Source organism: Pongo pygmaeus, chromosome 2, assembly GCF_028885625.2.
Source record: "Pongo pygmaeus isolate AG05252 chromosome 2, NHGRI_mPonPyg2-v2.0_pri, whole genome shotgun sequence".
NCBI classification, from domain to species: domain Eukaryota; kingdom Metazoa; phylum Chordata; class Mammalia; order Primates; family Hominidae; genus Pongo; species Pongo pygmaeus.
The window spans coordinates 142,838,711-142,861,238 of NC_085930.1; the positions used below are offsets into that span (position 1 = coordinate 142,838,711).

General features: G+C 36.8%; 1 protein-coding gene and 1 pseudogene across 2 annotated transcripts in view; one reads left to right on the forward strand and one right to left on the reverse strand.

Moving 5' to 3' along the window:
• RYK (receptor like tyrosine kinase) overlaps positions 1-22,528 on the reverse strand; it is a 94,044-nt gene that overhangs the window by 12,345 nt on the left and 59,171 nt on the right. The window contains exons 8-13 of one of the 2 annotated variants that reach the window (XM_054482083.2): positions 21,448-21,573; positions 19,452-19,538; positions 13,569-13,638; positions 8,395-8,527; positions 6,393-6,502; positions 6,073-6,232 (exon numbers count right to left, since the gene is read on the reverse strand). In XM_054482083.2, coding sequence (XP_054338058.1) covers positions 6,073-6,232; positions 6,393-6,502; positions 8,395-8,527; positions 13,569-13,638; positions 19,452-19,538; positions 21,448-21,573 — 686 coding nt within the window. Of the gene's footprint in view, positions 1-6,072; positions 6,233-6,392; positions 6,503-8,394; positions 8,528-13,568; positions 13,639-19,451; positions 19,539-21,447; positions 21,582-22,528 lie in introns of both variants that reach the window. The other variant, XM_054482082.2, reaches the window with a different exon arrangement.
• Positions 930-1,551, forward strand: LOC134739216 (high mobility group protein B3-like; annotated as a pseudogene).

Sequence of the window (22,528 nt, forward strand, 5' to 3'; positions counted from 1 at the left end):
GTGCATAGTTCTTAAGCTCAACAGTTAAAAGTTGATGTTAACATAAGAATCTGGACATACTGAAATACTGAATCCTTTCAGTAAAAATTCTGAAAACACAACCTAGAGATGCAATGTATTATTTTTATGATGGAAAACATCAATGTATTTCTAAATAAATCATGTAGAATTTTTAATTATGAAGAATTGCAAAAATGTTAAGGATGTCTTAAAGGACCGAGAAAATGTTCCCTCCAAGGCAGCAGTATCATTTGTTGGGTGCTACATTTACATCTAAAAAAAATATGTATTTCACATGTGTATAGACTCTGGTGGAAGTGTCCAAAAATAGAATATTAAATGTAACTTTTAAGCCCCCAACTTCACCCATAAAGAAAAAATGGTAACAGAACATAATGACTGTGTGTACACATTTCCAACCCAAATGTTAAAAAGCGATCTTCAACATGTGTGCTTTAAAATATTTTAAGAATTAAAAAAAATTCAATCCCAAAAAACTAAAAGGCAGGACTTTTACACGAACAGTCACATCATAGTCATGGAAAACAGAAGGGTGTTCCTAGTCCTTTCAATTCCAATTATCTAAAGCAAAGGCGATACATACATACATATGTGTGTGTGGGATTGTATATACACACATACATATATATGGAAACAAATTTATAATAATCTACAAAAGAAAAATGTGAGCATTTTCTAGGAGTTAACCACGTTAAATGCAAATCAAAGGATATTGTTAATATCACATGCTAAGTATAGCTCAGAAAATTTGGGTCACACAGCTATTTCAAGTAAGTTTATGCCAAAACACACTGAAAGTAATTATGATGTTAAAGTAATTCTCCTGTTGAGCTTCCTCTTTTGGAGGCAGCTAGCGTGAGGCTGGGGAATCACGAAGCTACGTGTCATGCCCTGTGCTGCCCAGACTCATGAACAATTCAGTCAGGGTGACTAAAAGCTACTCTACAAAACCAAAAGGCAAGATGTTTGCTTATGCCTTCTTTGTGCAGGCATACAGAGAACCTAAGAAGAAAAACCCAGAGATCCCTGTCAATTTTGCAAAATTGTCCAAAAGTACACTGAGAAGTGGAAGACAATGTCTGGGAAAGAGAAGTCTAAATCTGATGAAATGGCAAAAGTAGATAAAATATGCTATGATTCAGAAATGAAGCATTATGGACTATCTAAGGGAGGCAAAACAAAAAAAATAAAAAACAAAAAGGACCTCAATGTCCCCAGAAGGTCACTGTCCAGATTCTTCCTGTTCTGTTCAGAATTTTGCCCCAAGAATTCAGACCCTGGCATCTCTATTGGAGATGTGGCAAAAAAAGCTAGGTGAGAGGTGGAGTAATTTAAGTGACACTGAAAAGCAGCTTTGCATCACAAAGGCAACAAAGCTGAAGGAGAAGTATGAGAAGGATGTTGCTAACTGCCAAGTCTAAAGGAAAACTTGATGGCGCAAAAGGTCCCACTAAAGTAGTCTGGACAAAGGTGGAAGAGAAAGGCAAAGATGACGAGGAGGAAGAGGCGGAGGAGGAGGAGAATGAATAAAAAACGTTATCTGTAATAACAAACTAAATAACTAACTAAAGTAATTCTCTTGTGAATCTGCTCACCATTAAGTTAATGGTGATATCTTAAAATAAAGCTGCCACATGAACAAGCAACTAAGTATTTGTTTTGGTATAACTGCATTCTGATGATGGCAGATTCTTACATAAAATGTGTGAACTCCTGCAAAATGTCATAACCATAAAAATAACTATTTCTGATATAATTTGAAATGTTCTGCCTAACCAAACCATGTATCCTCAACATGAACTTTGCCACCTAATACCCAGCTGAAGAGACTCAATGCTCTTGGAGCATCTTGCTTGGAGACTTATTATTAGCTATAGCCTCATTTGTTGAAAGTATATTATCTAACTTAATTTTCACTCTGTAGGTCCTACAAAATAGTTAATCAGAAATATTACAAAAAAATAATTCCTATCATCGCTTAATTATACACTGGTATACCTACACAGAAATAAATATGTTAAATTAAGTAATACAGGCTGGGTGCAGTGGCTCCCACCTGTAATCCCAGTGCTTTGAGAGGTCAAGGCAGGAGGATCGCTTGAGCTTAGGGGTACAAGATCAGCCTGGGCAGCACAGCAAGCCTCCATCTCTACAAAAAATAAAAGAATTAGCCACGTGTGGTGGCACACACTGGTAGTCCTAGCTACTCAGGAGGCTGAGGCAGGAGGACCACTTGAGCCCAGAAGTACAAGGCTACACTGAGCTATGATTGTACCACTGCACTCCCACCTGGGCAATAGAGTGAGACCCTGTGTCTAAGGAAAAAAAAAAAGTAATACATATTTTGGGGGCCTCCACTGTGCAAGCAAATAGCACTACTTGCCATCTTGCATACCCCTTTGAAATGCAAGCTATCAATGCTCCTTTTTCTAAGACAATAGTAAGATTTCCAACCTCTTCAAATTACACAAAATACTTATAGATTATCATCTAAGAATTATCTTCCATTTTCTGCCCATCGAACCAGTTTTGGTTCACCACATCTCATTTCAGCAAAGGCGACTATACTATATTTCAATAAATAACAAAATAAAAATTTTAAATCAACCACTGGAAATAAAAAAATTAACATTCCAAAGAGACGAGTGAATCCATCTTTTAAATCAACTATGGAATAAAATTTTCAAAGTAAACACTAAGAGAAGTTTACTTCACTTTTCTACATTTAAAAATGTTTAGATGTGAGCTTTTACTAAAGGAGTAAATTTGAGAATCACACTGCTCTAATTCAACTAATTTTATGGTTTAAAATTATGTTCTACAACCAAAGCCAAACCAACTCCTCCTGCCCCTTTCCCACTCCATGAAAACAGCTTTGCTTAATGTAGGGCTGGTAAACAGCTCCAGCTACAATTCAGAATTTCTCAATAAAGATTTGGCAACTCTAAAACCAAAAACCGTATCAAAGAGTAGAACTAGTCCTTACTGTCATTCACTACAGCAGCTGTGCATTGGTCTAAATCAAACTCTGCTTTCCCTTCGTATGTCATTTGAAAAAAATAAAAATCAAAACCAAAAACGTAACCCTTCTCTCCCTAAAAAAGCGCCCAGGTTCTCCTTAGGTAGCCGTTAAAAGAATATAACCTGCTTTGCATATTTGTACTGCTTTACTTGGTATGTTTAACTTCTAGACATTAATGCTAGAGAGAGATTTTTTCTTTATCATCAAAGCTCTGGAAAAACAGACCAGGACTAGTACCGCACTGTTCTATAAGCTGAACCCTGGGATTCAGTATCCAAGAGTCTGGCTTTATTTCCCTCATCCTGCCACCTATCACCCACCATGCCCCATGCCTCTCTGGCTAGGAGAGGCTGTGGACAACACGAAACAGGTTGTCATTCAGTGTTAGCTTCTGATCTGCTCTGTGAAGCAGATCACATCCCTTCTCATAATCATTCATATTTATTTTGTTCATCTCACAAATGTCAGATAAACTGTTTCTTTGAGAATAGTTTATCTTGAGTTAAAACAAAGTATTTTGAAGATATATACAATGAAAGACCTTGATTTTAACAAAATTAGCTAGGCATGGTGGTGCACGCCTATAGTCCCAGCTACTCAGGAGGCTGAGGCAGGAGAATCGCTTGAACCCAGGAGGCGGAGGTTGCACTGAGCTGCAATCGCGCCACTGCACTCCAGTCTGGTGACAGAGAGAGACTCTGTCTCAAAAAAAAAAAAAAAAAAGTTTAAAAATTATATAAGTAGATTGCTCATTCACATTAAGTGAACACATTTTATCAAAATACTTGGTATGTAAAAGGAGTGATATATCTGTATTAGTCCCTTCTCACACTGCTATGAATAAATAGCCAAGACTGAGTAATTTATAAAGGAGAGAGGTTGAATTGACTTATTTCTGCATTGATGGAGAGGCCTCAGGAAACTTACAATCATGACGGAAGGAAAAGAAGAAGCAGGCACCTTCCTCACAGGGTGGCAGGATGGAGTGAGTGTGAGCAGGGGAAATGCCAGACGCTGATAAAACCATCAGATCTCGTGAGACTCACTAAACAGCATGGGGGAACCTGTCCCCCATGATCCAATTATCTCCACCCTTGGTCCCGCCCTTGACATGTGGGGATTATGGGAATTACAGTTCAAGATGAGATTTTGGGTGGGGACATAGCCAAACCATATCAATATCAAATAGCACATAGTTTCTAAAAAGGAAAAAAAATTTATTTAGTAGTTACAGTTAATGAAAGCATTTTTCCCCTTTCTCAAATTATTCTCATTTTAAGGATTTTAAATTAGAATATCAGTTTTTCAGTAAAGAAATCTTAGATCATTTCAATTATTGACTGCAGTGAACTGAATGGTAGCCCCAAAGATATGCCCATGTCCTACTCCCTGAAACTTGTAATTACCTTATATGACAAAACATGTGATTAAGGACCTTGAGAGGAAAAGTTTATTCTGGATTATGTAGGTGGGTTCTAAATCATATGTATCCCTTTAAGAGGGAGGCAGAGAGAGTTTGAAAGACGTATGTGAAGGAGAAAGTGGTATGAACTTGGAACAGAGAGATGGAACCACAAGCCAAAGAATGCCAACAGCCACCAGAGCTGAAAGAGGCAAGGACTGCTTCTCCACTAGAGCCTCTGGAGGGAGTCCAGCCATGCCTACACCTTGATTTCAGACATTTGGCTTCAGAAGTGAACCATGAGGGACTATATTTCTATTGTTCTAAGCCACCAAGTTTGTAGTAATTTGCTACAGCAGCCACAGAAAACTCATACACTGAGGAAATGAGTATATACCAATTAATATAATTAATTAGCGTACAGTAATACATGATTAAAAGATTAATCCTTAAAACATACTTTGAAACAAGAGTAGCCCTAAATTATAAAATATAGACACACAAAATACAATGATACAGTAAGCCCAATTCTTACAGTTGAAGCTTAGAAGCAAATTATTCTATAGGATTTTACATATAACACAAACAGATTATCACTGAGTGAACATATGTGGGACCCTATAAGCAGAAGTTTTACCTAATCCCTAAATATTCTGCAACAATAATAAAGTCTAACAGGCAAGAGACAGGAAAGTAAATTACGCTTAGTCTTCCAAATAAGACTAAGAAATCAAGTGACAGAAATTTTAAATGGCTGTAAAATATGAACAAGTGAACGTGGCTTCTGAAACTATACATCACAAAGGGCCCAACTATGATCTGGCTAAGTGGCAAAACCACCCAGAAACTTGACAAAAGGAAGAGGATGACGGGGGGAATTACAAATTTTACAGGCCATAACACTCAGAAGAGGTCATCTGAAAAAAAGAAAACATCTTTATGATCTGGCAACGATTTGGTCTGCCTCTTATATAAGAAAGAAATAATAATGAAATTACTGGAACCTGAGTCTCAAAATCCTCACCTTTAAAACTGGGATACCACAGCCTACCTCCTAGTGTTAATAGTGCTTCTGTCAATGGACGTGGTGGCTCACACCTGTAATCCCAGCACTTTGGGAGGCAGAGGCAGGTGGATCAACTGAGGTCAGGAGTTCAAGACCAGCCTGGCCAACATGGTAAAACCCCGTCTCTACTAAAAATACAAAATTAGCTGGGCATGTGCCTGTGGTGGCACACGCCTGTAGTCCCAGCTACCTGGGAGGCTGAGGCCGGAGAATCGCTTGAACCTGGGAGGCAGAGGTTGCAGTGAGCCGGGATTGTGCCACTGCACTCCAGCCTGGGCTACAAGAGTGGAACTCTGTCTCTATAAAAAAAAAAAAAAAGTGTTTCTGTCAGAGCAGTACTGAGGATGAAATGAGATTACACACAGTGCTGGCCTATGGTCTGGGTCACAGCTCCTCTCCATAAACTGGTTGACTGGCAGCTAATTACACTTGCTTTCTGGATAAAAATTTCTGGGAACAGCTAGCAGATTTTTTAAAAACCCAAAAGACAAAAATAGTAAAACATTTAAAAACAGAAAGCTGTTTCTCTATTCTTTTCTATCTGGGGGTCCCGGCACTTACCACATCACTAGCGCTAGAGAACTCGTTATTAACCAGACTTTCAAGAGCCATCCAACGAACTGGCCTGTTTTCATTGTCCCCCAGACAGTGATAGTCCATGGGGAACAAGTCTCTGGAGAGGGCATTGTCTGTGATCTTAACTTGAAGTGTGTCATCAATGCTGAAAAGTAAAGACATGAACATCAAATGCAATCAGAGTATTAAAAAGTAGAGATCACCACCACCCTTAAATACAACACAAGTCCCACTGTGACTCGCAGAGAACCCCAAATCCAGGAAGCACTCTACATCAAGTGCAGCGTCAAGCTCATGGCACCTACACACAGTTCCTGGCAGCCAGGTCTTTGTGGATGACTTCCCTTCTGGCCAGGTAGCTCATTCCACAGGCAATCTGAATAGCCATGTGTACCAGGTCTTGCTGAGAAATTGCCTGTGGTAACAAAAAATAACATGGTTTGCAAATAGCACACAAATATGATGGCACTTTCTTACTTTCTTATTTTATTCCACAATCCTACTCCATCCAAAAATACTGCTTTAAACCTACACACAGAATTTTTAAAAGCTATTTCTTGACCAAGACTATGTTCCCATATATCCCTATACTTACATCAACTATAGTCCTTATTATTCTGTAATCTACCATTTACTCTCTGTCTCCTTTCATCTGTTAGATGTATCTCCCCAATATCCAGCACACAGAGCAGCTGCTCAATACATCTGTTCAGTGAATGCTGAGTTCGCAAGGTAATATTTCAAATGTTTATAATTCAGTAATCTTTTTTTTTCCCCAAAACAGTAGTTTTTATTAGGAGATTCTCTCCTTGGGATTATTTTCAAATTAACAAGTCTAAGCCTGGTGCAGTGGCTCATGCCTATAATCCCAGCACTTCGGAAGGCTGAGGTGGGAGGATCACTTGAGCCCAGGAGTTCGAGACCAACCTGGACAACATATTGAGGCCCTGTCTCTACACAAAATGATTTTTTTTTTTCAAATTAGCCAGGTATGGTGGCATGTTCCTGTGGTCTCAGCTACTCAGGAGGCTGAAGTGGGAGGATTTGCTTAAGCATGGGAGGTTGAGGCTTCAGTGAGCTGTGATCACACCACTGCCCTCTACCCTTGGTGTCTGAGATCCTGTCTAACGAAACAAAAAACAAAAAAACCCTGCGGCTGGGCGCGGTGGCTCACACCTGTAATCCCAGCACTTTGGGAGGCCGAGGCGGGTGGATCACGAGGTCAGGAGATTGAGACCATCCTGGCTAACACGGTGAAACCCCGTCTACTAAAAATACAAAAAATTAGCCGGGCGTGGTGGCAGGAGCCTGTAGTCCCAGCTACTCGGGAGGCTGAGGCAGGAGAATGGCGTGAACCTGGGAGGCGGAGCTGGCAGTGAGCTGAGATCATGCCACGGCACTCTAGCCTGGGCGACAGAGCGAGACTCCATCTCAAAAAAACAAACAAACAAACAAAAAACACACACAAACCCAAAGTATAAGCTCCTAGCTTTTTCTGCTGACGGGTTCTTCTAGGTGTATGACAGCACTTGGGGCTGAGGAATAAAATCCTTCCCCAGGTAATGCACATGAGCCACAGCCTCTAACCACTTGTTGAGAATCCCAGCTTTAGTCTTGTCAATTTACAAAGCATATCATACATATTAAGCCAAATACTCAATGCAGCCTTTGAACCCACTTTCTCCTGGCAACTATAGTAAGTATACTATTATAAATCCTAAAGCAACTTAATGGGACAACAAGATACAGCTGACAGCAAAAAAACCCACTAGGCTTTACTACCACTACCATCATAATATGCTTGGTATCTGACCTTTGCTTTACAGTTATAAACACAAGCAGGGAAGAGAAACACTCTTAGACGACTGCCATCTTACAGCCAAGCATATTAACAATACATCCAATTATCTCCCACAATCTAGACCTCCACTCATCACCAGCCTTTGGTATAGTATGAACCAAATGGCTCTAGAAAGTCTGTTTCCATTCCTAACAGGAAGATCTAGTACCCTGAGTTATCAGGAAAACACCTAAGATGGTATTACAAAGGGTTTGAGTTGGTTATGAATAAGTACACAATGAAAATATAAGGAAAACTTCAGCATCAGCACAGTGTAAGCCTCAAGGCAGGAACATAAGCCAACATTTTCCTTTAAATCAACAGGTTATAAATACCTTGTAGTTCATTTTGAGGTTCTTTGTTGCAGGCCTCTAAACAGTTTATATTTAAGAATGTTAATATCTACTTTCAAAGACATTATCAGAAACTACTGGTAAATAATTGGTATTTGGGCAAATTTTTCTCACCTGTGGATTATTGGCCTCTACTAACTTGCACTGTCGTAAAAACAATTTAAGATTCCCCCAATTCATGTAAGGCAATATCACCATGGGCTTTTCTCCTTCTTCTATACACACATGAGTAATAGGAAGAAGATTTCTATAAAATAATAAAAAATTGGGAGAAAGACAAAGGAATCCAAAATGTTAGGGGCTTACTGCTAATAAAAATAATCTAAAACAAAACAAAATCCCCAAAATACTTAAAAACATGATTACCATTAAAAATGTAAAATTATAAGTGTTCTGCATTTTAAACCAGACTTAAGTGTTCCCCATATATGTGCATATATCCCCATATATGCACATTCTTGGTAGGGAAAAGTCATAAACTCAGAGTTGCTTCCTCTGGGCTGGATTCTCTGAAGGCACACTCTAACCACACTATATCTTTACTCCAAAGGGCAATTAATCAGTGACATCTAAAAACTGACTTGCCCATGAGTGTATTATGATAATAATATCCCACTTACTCCATTATCACACATGAAAAAAAAAAGGCCCAATCCAGACTGTGGTCAAGAATATGATCACCAAAAAAGGTCTCTAAAAGGCTGAAACTGCCACAAAAGCCAAAAAGTCCTTAGCTGGTCACACTGGATTTAGAATCAGATTTTTGAATCCTAGATTTACCAATTACTATCAGAGTGACCATCTGTCTCTTGGCTTTGGTTTCCATTCTTATAACATAGGGACCCCACCAACCATAAAAGGTTGCTGTGATGTGCAAAATAAAACCAAGCATGTAGTGGACAATCCCGTTCCTATTTTAATTTCTATGGCATACATACATACATACATTTCATCCTATTGTCTAATAACACCTCCTCCACTGACATCTTGAAATAACTGCTAATTTTTCCCAAGGTTATGTAACTTTTTACATAATTATATCATCTTCCCCACTAAGCTAAAAACTGCTAGAAGACAAAAACTAAGGTACACGCAATTTTTACACCCAACACTTTGTATTCTATGCTATATAAAACATTTAATAACAAATAACAGTAACAAATAGCCTTAAAACATTCCTATTCCTTAACTTAGCAAATCTTGCTTCTAAGGATGTTTAATAAGGAAATACATCAAACATCAAAAAGCTAGTTAATGAACAAAGATAGTGCAATATTAGTAAAAAGTAGCAAACAGCTTGAATGTTCAAAAGTAATGAAAGAATAACAGGATAATAAGTCACAATTGGTTACAATATGAGAATATGAGTAAAAGCTTATCTTACAAGAAAGTAAGATACAAAATTCACATTTGCAAGATAATTATAAAAATGGAGAAAAATAATAATAATACAGGTCTGCGTGGAAATATGCAAAGAGTTAAGAGTTGTCTTTAAGTTGTAAGACTATAGATAATTTCAGCTTTGTTTTCTGTATTTCCTAAAAATTGTCTTAATTGAGCATGTATCACATTTTAAACCCCAGTTATAAAAGCGTGGCACAATCACCAGTGCACAAGTGGCAAAGCTGTGCACTCCCCTCATATTTGCAGGAGTTACTAACATGGAAAGCACTGACCCTGAGGAGGTGGGAAAATGAGGACTTAAAGATGAGTAAACCTGTAAGAGGCAACCTCTCTATAACTGCTCGAGTGGCAGCGATTAGGAGTTCCACTTTATATGCAAGGAAATCCATGCTGGGAGAGAAAGTTTAGGTAACCTGCCAAGGACAAAGAGCAAGTACACGGAGAAAAATATCAAATCTTCATCTGATTTAATACTCTGCATTCCCCTGGACCACTAGACTTTCTCTCCAGAGGAGCAAGGGAGATCACACGGGAGATTACAGAGCCTCCTTTCCACCAACTCCCATGAACACTAAAATGACTACAGGTTTACACTCAGGATTAACTTGGGCATACCATAACTGTTGCCTAATCTATTTAACCCACCAAAGATTACTTCTGTTTCTTTCTTTGTGACTGAAATTCATTTAGCAGAGTTAAAGACATTTTATCCATTAGGTTTGCTGGGTGAAGTCACATCTTTTATTCCACTACCACAGGATTAAAAATCCACTGGTAGAGCTAACAAACTTCATGAAAATGTTTCAAAGTACAAATGGCTGTTTTTCATTCTGCCCATTTTGTAACGAAAAGGAGGAGAAAGGGGAAGGTCTGGATCTCTAAGAAGAGTGAATGAAAGCAGGAGATGCTATAGAGAAGAAAGAAGGTAGAGGAAGGGTAGGTTCTGTGGGGCTTGGCACAAGAACTGCCTCTAATTCTCAGTCTTGTTGAGGGCGCTTACAGAGGGAGAGCTGTGAGCCATTTGGCATAAGAAGTGTTCACCATCAGGCATCCTTGGGCCAATGAAGGGGCCAAACTATAAGCAGAAATAGCTCAAGAATACTTTGATATGAAGCACTTCTAATGAAATTAAAATAGGTAAATATCTTTTATGTATACAGCTATTTTAACTTATAATAAAATTATTTTCATAAATTCCAGTGGAAAAATGTGTGAAAAGAAAGGATTTCAAAATGCTTTAAAACACTTCAATACGTGTACAATCCGTAACCATGGATGTTAAAACATGAAGCAAACATGCTGTATTACATGCCACAACCAGCTAAAAAGGCAAAATCTAAAAACAGGTGTTTTTTCTTGCTGAATAAATTCTATATTCTATTGCTTGATAAATTCTATAATATGATCTCTGAAGATCATTTCATTTTCATTCTTTCTGCCTAACACAGTTCCAAGTGCAAAATGGGTACTGAATGAATTAAAGAATGAACAAACAAATACATAAGTATAGCTATGAACAGTCTACGCATATCAGGGATCAAAACGAAATGTGTGATAGGCCCTGGTCACCTTAAAAATGAAATGAACTGCTACAGTGAATGGAAAGAATAATATACTTTCTACATGCTGACAATGTGTTTTATTCACTGTAACTAGGACTCCTGCTATCACCTCATAGAAGGAAGAACAATTAAGCATAATCAAGCTATAACCTACATTTACAAGACTTTCCTCAAAAGGACTGAATGCCCAGTATCAAATAACCCCAATTTAGTATGTCATGTCATTCAATTCCCTAAGGACCTCCTGAGACTGCTAATTCATCCTGGTGGGATGCTGCAAAACCTTACAATCTAAAACTGCATGAGACACAATACTGCAAATGCTTGCTCTGAGCATTTTTCAGCCAAGACATCTTTAAGGCTACAGTGAATATAAAACCGTTTCTTGGGAAAATCCTGGCTTTGTCTACATTTATCCCTGCTACTCACTTCTGTGCTGAAGTGATGCAAACCTTTCACTGGGGTAAGAACATTGGCTAGGTATCTAAGTAATAGGTTAACATTATATACTAGGATTAAACACCTTTGGCCCTTCTCCCTAGAGTCAGTGTAATAGACCATTAAGCACTTTCAACACTGCCAAAAAGGACAATATTCCAACTGTTTCTGTCCCTTCTGCTACTGAGATTATCAACTTTTAGCGTTTCCTTCACCCTTGGTTGCCCAGAAGCTAGGAGGTGTTTTATGTTCAGTCACAGTAAAAATATTTGTTCTCCTTACTGCTGGCTCATTTGTTTTCTCTTCTACCACCACAATGCCAAAAAACTCAGTTTCTTTTTCATTACCATTTTATTTATCTTACTGTGGCTGCCTTCTTTTTAGGTCCTCAAATCCTTCTGAATATGAACCAAAATATAACTAAATTTAAAAGTAAGGCTCTCGGTAGTCACCTTATTCTTCAGCAGAACTCAAGGAACTGTCTAAAGTACACAGAAACTATATTTTTTCAGAAGCCCATAAACATCTTCCAACAGAGATGACCAGTTCTTTTTTTAAACATATGTGATCAAATTTTCAGTAGACATACAAATTATGTTGACTCTATATAGTGCTTTAAAAAAAATTTGCTCTAATGTTGATACTGTCACACATTATGATGTTATATTTAAGTTGCTTTTCTGTCTCAAAAGGTAGAAGTTTTTGTTATAGTTCTGTGAACAGGACCAATACCAAGCTTTTAAAAAAGGTCTTCATGGCCGGGCACAGTGGCTCATGCCTGTAATCCCAGCACTTTGGGAGGCCGAGGTGGGCAGATCACGAGGTCAGGAGATCGAGACCATCGTGGCTAACACGGTGAAACCCTGTCTCTACTAAAAATAGAAAAAATTAGCTGGGCATGGTGGGGGGTGCCTGTAGTCCCAGCTACTTAGGAGGCTGAGGCAGGAGAATGGCGTGAACCAGGGAGACGGAGCTTGCAGTGAGCCGAGATCAGGCGACTGCACTCTAGCCTGCGTGACAGAGCGAGACTCTGTCTCAAAAAAAAAAAAAAAAGGCCTTCATATAGAACTATAAGTAGTTTTTAAAAATCATGCTATGGCATAATGATTGTATACCAGAAATTAGTTAAATAAAATGTGGTACATCCATTCAGTGGACTGTTATGTAGCCTTTTTAAATGGCTACATGGATTTACAGTTGCCAACATCAGAAGTCAGATACATTGTTTTCTTAAATTAAGAAGCATGTTAACTTTGTCAAAGACAACAGTGATATTATGATTACAAAGAAAAATATCTTCTTTTTATTGAAAATACATGCTGGACATGCACTCAAAGTACTGAGATGTCTAATTTATTATAAAATATTTATATACACAAATATATAGATACCTGTATCTAGAGATGTCTCTAGATACAGATGGATAAATACATAAACATACACAACACAGAAAATATGGCAAAATGTTAACTATCACTGAATCTAGAAGGAAGATTTATTCATGTTTATTATACTTGACTTTGAGGTCCTATACGTTCAAAAATCTCATAACAAATATTTTTTAACATATGTAAACCATCATCCTATTTTTTAAAGGGAAATGTGCACATAAATATGTATAAATTATTTCTGGAAAGATTAGCTAGATTAGCTATGATTATCCAGATGTGGGCTTACATACTATTCTTTGTTTTCTTTTATACTTTACTGTGTTTTTAAGTTTTGTGCAATGAGAATGCACTTCACTTTTATATTCAGAAAAAAAAATTAAGCTATTCCACAAAAGCTTTCAATTCAGAAGTCATCACAATGTTCTGCACATAAAAATGCGGCATCAAGTGTTGCCATGCTCAACACTGAAATGCTGCTGGTTTCTCCTCTCACCTGTGATGAAGACCTCGCAGCTTACAACTTTCAGTGAGCATCATTGTCACCTGAATTTCAGAAGCTTGATCTATAAATAAAGAAAAGAAAATGTCTTGAATAATAATACTACATATATGGCATTAACATTTTCTGCTATTAGTAAATAATTATCTTGAACTATAAGGTACATAGGTTTTCATTATAAGTTACAGGTAAATCTAAATAGATCTAGATAAAAATTCTACTGCAGTCTCATTAAATAGGTCAATTTTCCCAGGAATTTTTATATTAAAATCAATTAAGTTTCCATAAACAAAGCAGAAAATGCAATAACAGACTGGAAAAATATATGCAACACATAAGGCATATATACTGCTAACTTCCTTTTTTCCTATTTAAATAGCTCATATAAATCAATAAGAAAAAGAGGCAGAGGATATAAACACACAGTTTACTGAGAAAATAAAAAACAAATGACACACAAGATTACAAAACGACTCACAGCCTCAGTCCTAAGTAAAGAAATGCAAATTAAACCAGTAGATGCCATTTCCCCTATCAAATTGAGACATAAAAAATTCCACTACCTACTATTAAGAGTTTGGGCAAGAGTGTGAGAAAACAGGTTCATCAATAGTAGCTTGGATAGATGGAGAAAGCAATATGTAACAAAATTTTGAAATGCAGATATACCTTGCATCATCAATCCCACTGCTAAGAGTCTCTGTTACAGATATAGTCACAAAAGCTCATCTAGGTACAATGTAATAACAGCACTGTTCAATGGCAAAAAACTCAACCACCAAAGTACCCACTAACAAAGAACGAATTAAATTGACACAATGGGATAATATGTGGCTACTTTTGAAAAATGAGATATGTACTGACAGAGGAAGATCTCTAAGGTATATTAAATTTCAAAAAACAAGGTACAACTTGTGTTTACATATCCTAATATTTCTTACATATTAAGGAATTGTTTACATATGATGGCTACTTTTCAAGATGGGAGAATTTAGGTTTTGTACCTTTCTGTTCTATTTATACTTCCTAACCTAACAAACATTACAGGTATAAAATGACTACAAAAGTTATGACTGGAGATTATGGCCTATTCTGTTGCTTTCTTCTTTTTACTTCTCTGTGGTTAAAAACAAACAAAAAGAACTAATAATACAGTAGTAAAAATATACTTAACTTTCATATGATAACCAAAATTAGAATTATGCCATTTTAGTTTTAGTTTCTAAACTCATGGTTTTTGGTCCAAAGTAGCAAAACAGAACAAATGAACTTTTAGGTCAATGTTTTTGAAACAAAAACATGATAATGCAATTTACCAATATCTTTAAGTCTACATCTCCAAAGGAATTTTTAAGCCTTCAAATATTTGCACAAATCCACAAGGATTCCTCATCTTATAGGGACCACGACCTTAACAGTATAGAGGAATTTCTCCACTGCTTGAAAAGAATATTTCTATTATAAAATTGAAAATGCAGCCAGGTACAGCGGTTCACACCTGTAATACCACCACTTTGGGAGGCTGAAGCAGGGGGATCACTTAAAGCCAGGAGCTCAAGACCAGCCTGAGCAATACAACAAGACCCCATCTCTATTTCAAAAAGTGTTTTTAATTAGTTGGACCTGGTGGTGCACACTGGCAGTCCCAGCCACTGAGGGGGTTGAGGCTGGAGGATTGCTGGAGCCAAGGAGGCCAAGGTTGCAATGAGCCATGATTGCACCACTGCACTCCAGCCTGGGCAACAGAGCAAGACCCTGTCTCCCAAAATAATCATAATAAACAAATAAGAAGTGAGTTTGAATTTTAAAAAATAGTTTTTAAATGTTAAAACAAACTTAATAGTATATTCTTAAAAACCCTTTCAAAGAAACCCATAACGAATTTTTACATCAGTAGTAAAAACAGCAATAATAATTTGTAAAGCTCAGGCTGGCAACATGGTGAAACCCCATCTCCACAAAAAAAAAAAAAAAAAAAAAAAAAAAAAATTAGCAGGGTGTGGTGTTGCACACCTGTACTCCTAGCTACTCAGGTGGCTGAGGTAGGGGGATTGCTTGAGCCCAGGAGGTTGAGGCTGCAGTGAGCTATGATTGTGCCACTGTACTCCAGCCTGGGCGACAGAGTGAGACCGTGTCTATAAATAAATTAATTAATTAATTAAATAATAATTTATAAAGCTTCGGACCAATGCAATAAGAGGAAGAGAGAAATGTAAAAGACTAGCAAAGCCAAGATTCATATTCTAGACCCATCTAGGAAAATGCTGAACCAACAATAAAACCCACCCCACTGAATTCAGATACTATGATTATCACATTTGGTCTTTAAATGTGGAACTGTCAAAGCTGAGAAATCTCAAATTTCATTTACTTCCACATCTACCCACTGGGATCTCATTCCTGCTTCACTTCCTCTTGCTTCACTTCCATTACTTGCTACTAAGTGTCCCCTTTCCAAGTAACTTCTCTTAGTTAAGACTTTTGTAGGAATGTAAAATGGGTAGACAAAAAGCCAAGGATCTGAAACATTCGGTACTTCTTTGGAAAAGGTGCTTCATACCAATGTCTGCCGGAATAAACTCTTAAGTGTCTACAAACTGCTTAAAATGTGGGATTTCTTAGTAAATGGCAGAATGTGCCTTTATCACTCTTTCTACAACCTAAATAATTTCTAATGAAATTATGGCCAGGACTACTGGAGGCTAGCAGGATCTTTGCAAGACTGAAAACTAGTAATAGTTGGAGGTCCCTGCCCAGTTAAAAAGACTTTTACCATTCCCTCAACTGGTAAGGAGATCTAAGTACAACAAACGGTAATTTCAGAATGTGTCATTTTGTACTTACTTTTTTGAAGTTTTTAATTTTGATAAGCATGTTCTATTAAAGCAAAGGACACTTGAATGATGATCTAAGAAAACTCAATTAAAGATAAAATAACTTTATCCATTTAGTAAGAAAAACTCATTTTCTTGGATTCCTTTCCCAGTCTCATCCTAGTCTTTTAATTTTACATAATGAAAGGTCTATCTTCAAGATGTACACATTTGAAAAGGGTACTATTAAATATATTCTAAAAGTTACAAGGATGCATAAAATGATTTTTAAAAACAAACACTTGCTTATTTACAAAACTATAAAAATTTAGTAGCTATAATAAAGAAAATAAGAACTTAATACCAGTAAATCCAAACTGATTCATTTCTTTTATGGAATTCAATTTCACAATATTTACTGTGTAAGATTCGGGTTGCTAATTTCAATCTCTGGAAATTTATACTGGAGTATCTATGAAGTCTCTGTATAAAATTATGAAAATTTTTAAAAGCCAAACTCCAATTTTCTGCTTATGCCTAAAGGCAAAGGTCAGTGCTTTCTAAAACACTTTTTTTTAATTTTATGCTACACTTCTAATTGTGCAACATGTAACAAAGCATACAGATTTGTGAAAGACCTTGGTCAGCTCTATGTGGCTACAACTAAAACCATAAAAACAGCATTCCAAAATAATCAATCTCAGAGACAGTCATGTGGCGCTCTCTCTCTAACAAATTTGAGGCAAGTATCCTGGTCAATGCACTTCCCCTCTGTCCCCGGTAAGGACTCACTGTGCTTTCTCTTATTTCCGCACAGCTCACAGAGAACATTATAATTACAGTGGTAAAGCAGAGAAACAACCAGTGACTACAAGTCAAGCACATACGGAAAGAGAAGCCTTATCTTGTGAAACAGTCCAAGTATACTCATTGTGTTTTCTTATCACTATTATTTCCTTTTATCTCCCCTTCCAACCCTAAATCAAACCAATTTTGTATAAAAACCTCCTTCCTTAATTCAGAACAAGTCAATAATAGCCCAGTTCCACACAGTCTATAGAATACTTACAAACCCTGGAAGAAATATTTGAATTAAGGAGTTTCCTTAAAAAAAAAAAAATGAGAAAAGAGTAACAAAAGGCTGTTGTTTAATAACCTTATGGTTCAAATTTTACATTTACAAAAAGTAATATGTAAACTCTCCTAGTCAGAAAACCTACTGGGACCTAACTTACACTTGGTCTTAGCCAAAAGGACAAGAAAGGATGGACCTAACACATAAATATTACCCTTTAAAAGTGTTTTTGGTGCTGGGAAGGGGTGAATGAATAAAATAAATATTGAATGATACAGTAACTTAAACCACTTGTTTAGAAAGTATTAAAGAGGTGTGTGTGTATGGATGTATTTGTAGCGGCCTTAAACAAACAATTTTGTTCAATTAAAAGCAATTCCAAAGATTTTTTGTTAGATTGGTACAACCCAACTTTTCACAACCAATAAACATAAACCCTTCATACTTTCCATGTATTCCTTTAAGTAAATTTAGAAACAGTTCTTATAAATTAACTTCATAAACTGTGTAAAATTTTATCACTTTCTACTCATAAAACTCAATTTAATCTTCCCTTCAGTTTCTGAAGGGAAAGTGCTAAATTTGTTTTTAGATATTATTACCATGTCTTCTCAATTTACATCAGACCTGATAGACATTAAGCACCCTATAAATTATCACATTTTTCTTTCTCTCTAGATAATTATAAGACTTACCTCAGAATTATTATTATCATTTTTAAAAATTAAAACAGGATCTTGCTCTGTCACCTAGGCTGGAGTACAGTGGTATGATCAGGGGTCACTGCAGCCTTGAATTCCTGGGCTCAAGCAATCCTCCTGCCTCATCTTCCTGAGTAGCTGGGACTACAGGCATATGCTATCACACCCAGCTAATTTTTTTTATTATTTTTTGTAGAGACGGGGGTCTTGCTATATTGCCCAGGCTGATCTTGAACTTATGGGCTCAAGCAATCCTCCTGCCTTAGCCTCTCAAAGCATTGGGATTACAATTATAAGCCACTGCACCCAGCTGTTAATTCAGAACTATTTAAGCTTTCACAAGTATCTGTTGTAAGTAATTAAAATTCTAGTATTTTTTAAAGTCTTGCTAATCTACCAGTAATAGGAAATAAGCCATATGCCTGCATAAATAACACTGTAGTATCTTGATAGGGAATCTTTAATTAAATAACTTATACACATCAATAAATTAAAAATTAGGCATCACATTTCAAATGCTGGCCCAAAAGAAGAATATGTGAAAACAGTTATTCCATTCATGACAATATAAACCAGTGCTATCTTTTAGAGAACAATCTAACAATATTTTTTTTTTTTTTTTTTTTTTTTTTTTGAGACAGAGTCTCTGTCGCCCAGGCTGGAGTGCAGTGGCATGATCTCGGCTCATTGCATCCTCCGCCTCCCGGGTTCGAGCAATTCTCACGCCTCAGCCTTCTGAGTAGCTGGGATTACAGGCGTGAGCCACCACGCCCGGCTAATTTTTGTAGTCTTAGCAGAGACGGGGGTTTCACCATGCTGGCCAGGCTGGTCTCGAACTCCTGACTTCAGGTGATCTGGCCACCTCGGCCTCCCAAAGTGCTGGGATTACAGGCGTGAGCCATTGCACCTGGGCTCTATTAAAATTTTAAATGTACACACCCTTAGGCCAGCAATTCCAACTATGGCTATACCTGCAAAAGTATACCAACATTAAACATAGTAACAATGAAATCAAGTGGATGCAGTTTGACTTGCAATTAACTGAGTAATATCTAATAGATGTCTCATGTCTTAATTTAACAGACTTCTGTTTCTCTATACTTAATGAGAACAACCCAAATTTCCAAAACAATTAGGCTCATATAAGACAATTATTGTTTTCAGCTAAATTAACATGGACTGATTTTAAAGGTCTGGCACACACTGGGAAACTAAGACAGAATTTTGCTGGCATGAGCCACCTGAGACAGAAGAGCATCATGGAAATACTATGGAAAAAAGATCCTACCTTTAACTGTTTTGACAAATGCTTGTTTTTCTTTATTTGGATCTTTTTCATCTATTAAAATCCCATGGAAAATACGCCCAAAAGTACCTAAAAGGAGAAGTAATAATTAATGAGATCATACAACCTTCATAAAATTATAGTACCAAACTTTCTGGCACAATATGACATAAAACAAAAATAACAAGGGCATATGTGATCAATAACATTACTGTAGCCCTAGAGTATCCATGTATCAGGTTTCACTGTGGCCTAGAGACAGAGTAACTTGTATGCTCAAGGCAGAAAAGACTTTGGATAATCTTCATTTAAGACATTTTGCTTGAAGCTGAGTAAATATCTTCAAACACTCTAGTCAATACATAGAGCTACACATCCTGACCTGTCTTCCTCACAAAGGTTTTCCCTTCTCTCTCCACCCAAGTTCACCTTGTTGACTGAGCTTCTTAACTCTCTTGCACTGCAGCACTGCAAAACCTCCTGTCTCCTCTTCCCAGTACCTAGTCCCATTTTTAAATATTACTCCCAAACACAGATTTACATATACTTAAAAACAATGGAAGTAAGGAACATACACAAAAATATGTATGTACATATTACTTTACCACAATGTTACAGCAATTCACATTCCTACCAGCAATGTAAAAGAACGTGTGTTCCTCCATACCCATCAACCTAGAAATTATCTTTTTACTTTTTCACAAACTAACGTAAAAAAAAAAAATCGCATGTAACTATTGTTTTCTTTGCATTTATCAGATTTCCAGTGAACCTGACCACCTTTTTAAATGTTAATCAGCCACCATATTTTCTTTTCTGAAATCAAAAGAATTTAAAAATAAACTACTATGGGCCTGAAAAGACCAATAAAGAAAAACTCTACCTGGTTCAGAATTCCTTCTTCTCAAATCACACCACTACAACAGGTTGCCTATTCTATCCCATTCAGAGACCAAAAGAAACTGCAAATATAACATTATTAATTGATCTCTCTTTTTTTTATTCTTTAGAAAATGTTACCTGGTCTACTTACTCTCTTCAGATTGCAAAAAGATCTGCAAACTAGTTATGCTTAGAAAACAGTCAACTATTAACAAGTGGCAATCATGCATTTTAAGACATACCAGAAAATCTGCTTCCATTAATTACCATTTGCTACTGGGGACAGTTTAAGTACCTGACTTAGCTGTGATTGACCTAAATGTGTCCCAACCAGCAAAGGAATACATAAGGAGGACTCATAAGTATCCAAAGCATTCCAAACTGAATTACAGCAGAGGTAAAAAAGTAATTCTCTATTTAACAACATGAAGAGCTCAGTGCAGTATTTTATTATTAATTTCTGTCCTCTTCTTTCAGCATCTCCCTAATCAATACCCTCCAATTCAAAAAGGAAAGCAAGGCCCAGGGAGGGGGAAGGTAGGCATACTAATACCTGGCAAACACTATTATGTGTTCATTCATTTACTGTACCTAATTTCATCTCATCTTTATAACTAGTCTAAGAGATGACAACGCAGTCCAAATTTATAGAAGAGGGAACTGGAGACTGAAGACATTACGTGATTTCTCCAAAGTCACACAGAGAATAAAATGTGGGATTGGAACTTAGGACCAAAACCAAAGCCCATGTCCATTCCTTCCGCTACAACCCCCAAGTTATCCGTCAGAGAGAAAGTAACTTAGAATATCTCAGAGAGACCTGCCAGGTAGTGGTCATTTTAAATAAAAACTAAACAGAGAATACACCTTAAATATAGCCAACAATAATATACATGCTTTAATATACTTGAAAATCAAGAACTGCACCAAAGTTGTACAAGGCCCATTCAAGTATAGGAGCAAATGAAAATAATTTTTATAAAAGAAAAACCATACACTGCTTCCTATCCTTATCTTAGACACAAAATGAGATGAAATTTTTTAAATTTTTGAAAAAAGTGTCTATAGTGGTAACATTAAATCATACTTAAAAAACTGACTTTGAGATAATAAATACCTTCTTGGAGTACATCTTTTAGAGTTATCCTCTCTCTGGATATTGCTATATCCTTCACTTTGGCTTTGGCCTCCAAAAGAGTGACACTTCTCAAGTCGTTCTTCTCTATCCGCAAGGTAGGATAACCTAAGGAGCCAACAAAGCCAAACCAAGCAATATAAATACCCTTATTATGGTATTGGGGTCAACTAGTTCAGTTAGAACCTCAGGACTCAATTCACAGGAATGAGTGTAAGAACCATAAAAGGAAACAAGCATATACATGAACTAGGGGAGTTATTTGAAGGCCACACTAAATGTTAAAAGAAATGTCTCCTCACCCACCACAATGCTACTCCAAAATGTTAAAATTCTGAACTGCAACAAGAAATCCTAAAAATAGTATTACCAGGACCACCACTTCAATTGCCTTTTAGCCAAATGAAACAAGCTTTGATCTGGGAAATTTCATTTAATCCCTCTTATGGACAGTTTTTCTCCCAAAAGATTTTCTAATATAGTCTCATAACAAACCAACTTTTCAAATGAAGAGATGTTTGAAAGTATTTTTTTCAAACATCTCTTCATTTGAAAAGTTGTTTTGTTTGAACAAACAAACAAAAAGTTTCAAACAAAAAGTTATTTTGTTTGAAAAGGCTTTTTTCAAACAAAATACACAATCAATGTAATTATTCTGGTATTACCACATCCTAGTAAAACCATTGTGAGATACAAATTTAATAAGTTCCCTTAATTCCCACTCATTCTTAATTCAATGACAGTAAAAACAGAATTTACAGCCACAAATTAGTTTTCACTTCAAGAAAAAAAATGTTAGAATAAAAGGAAAATCTGGTGTTAGCAAGTAGAAGTTGGAATGGCATCTCCAGATATTGGGAAGAAACCTCCCCCCAAAATTAGTGGACCTATGCAATGATCATCAATGGTTGCCAGGAGAACCACATGAAAAGTTTTGGGCAACTTTACAATGGATGTAGACTGACACCACCTGAAACCACTGATTGGCAGCAGTTTGACTATGACAGACTGTCTAGGTGTGTGAGTACATGTGAATGTTTATGTTTAATTCTACCTGGAGTTC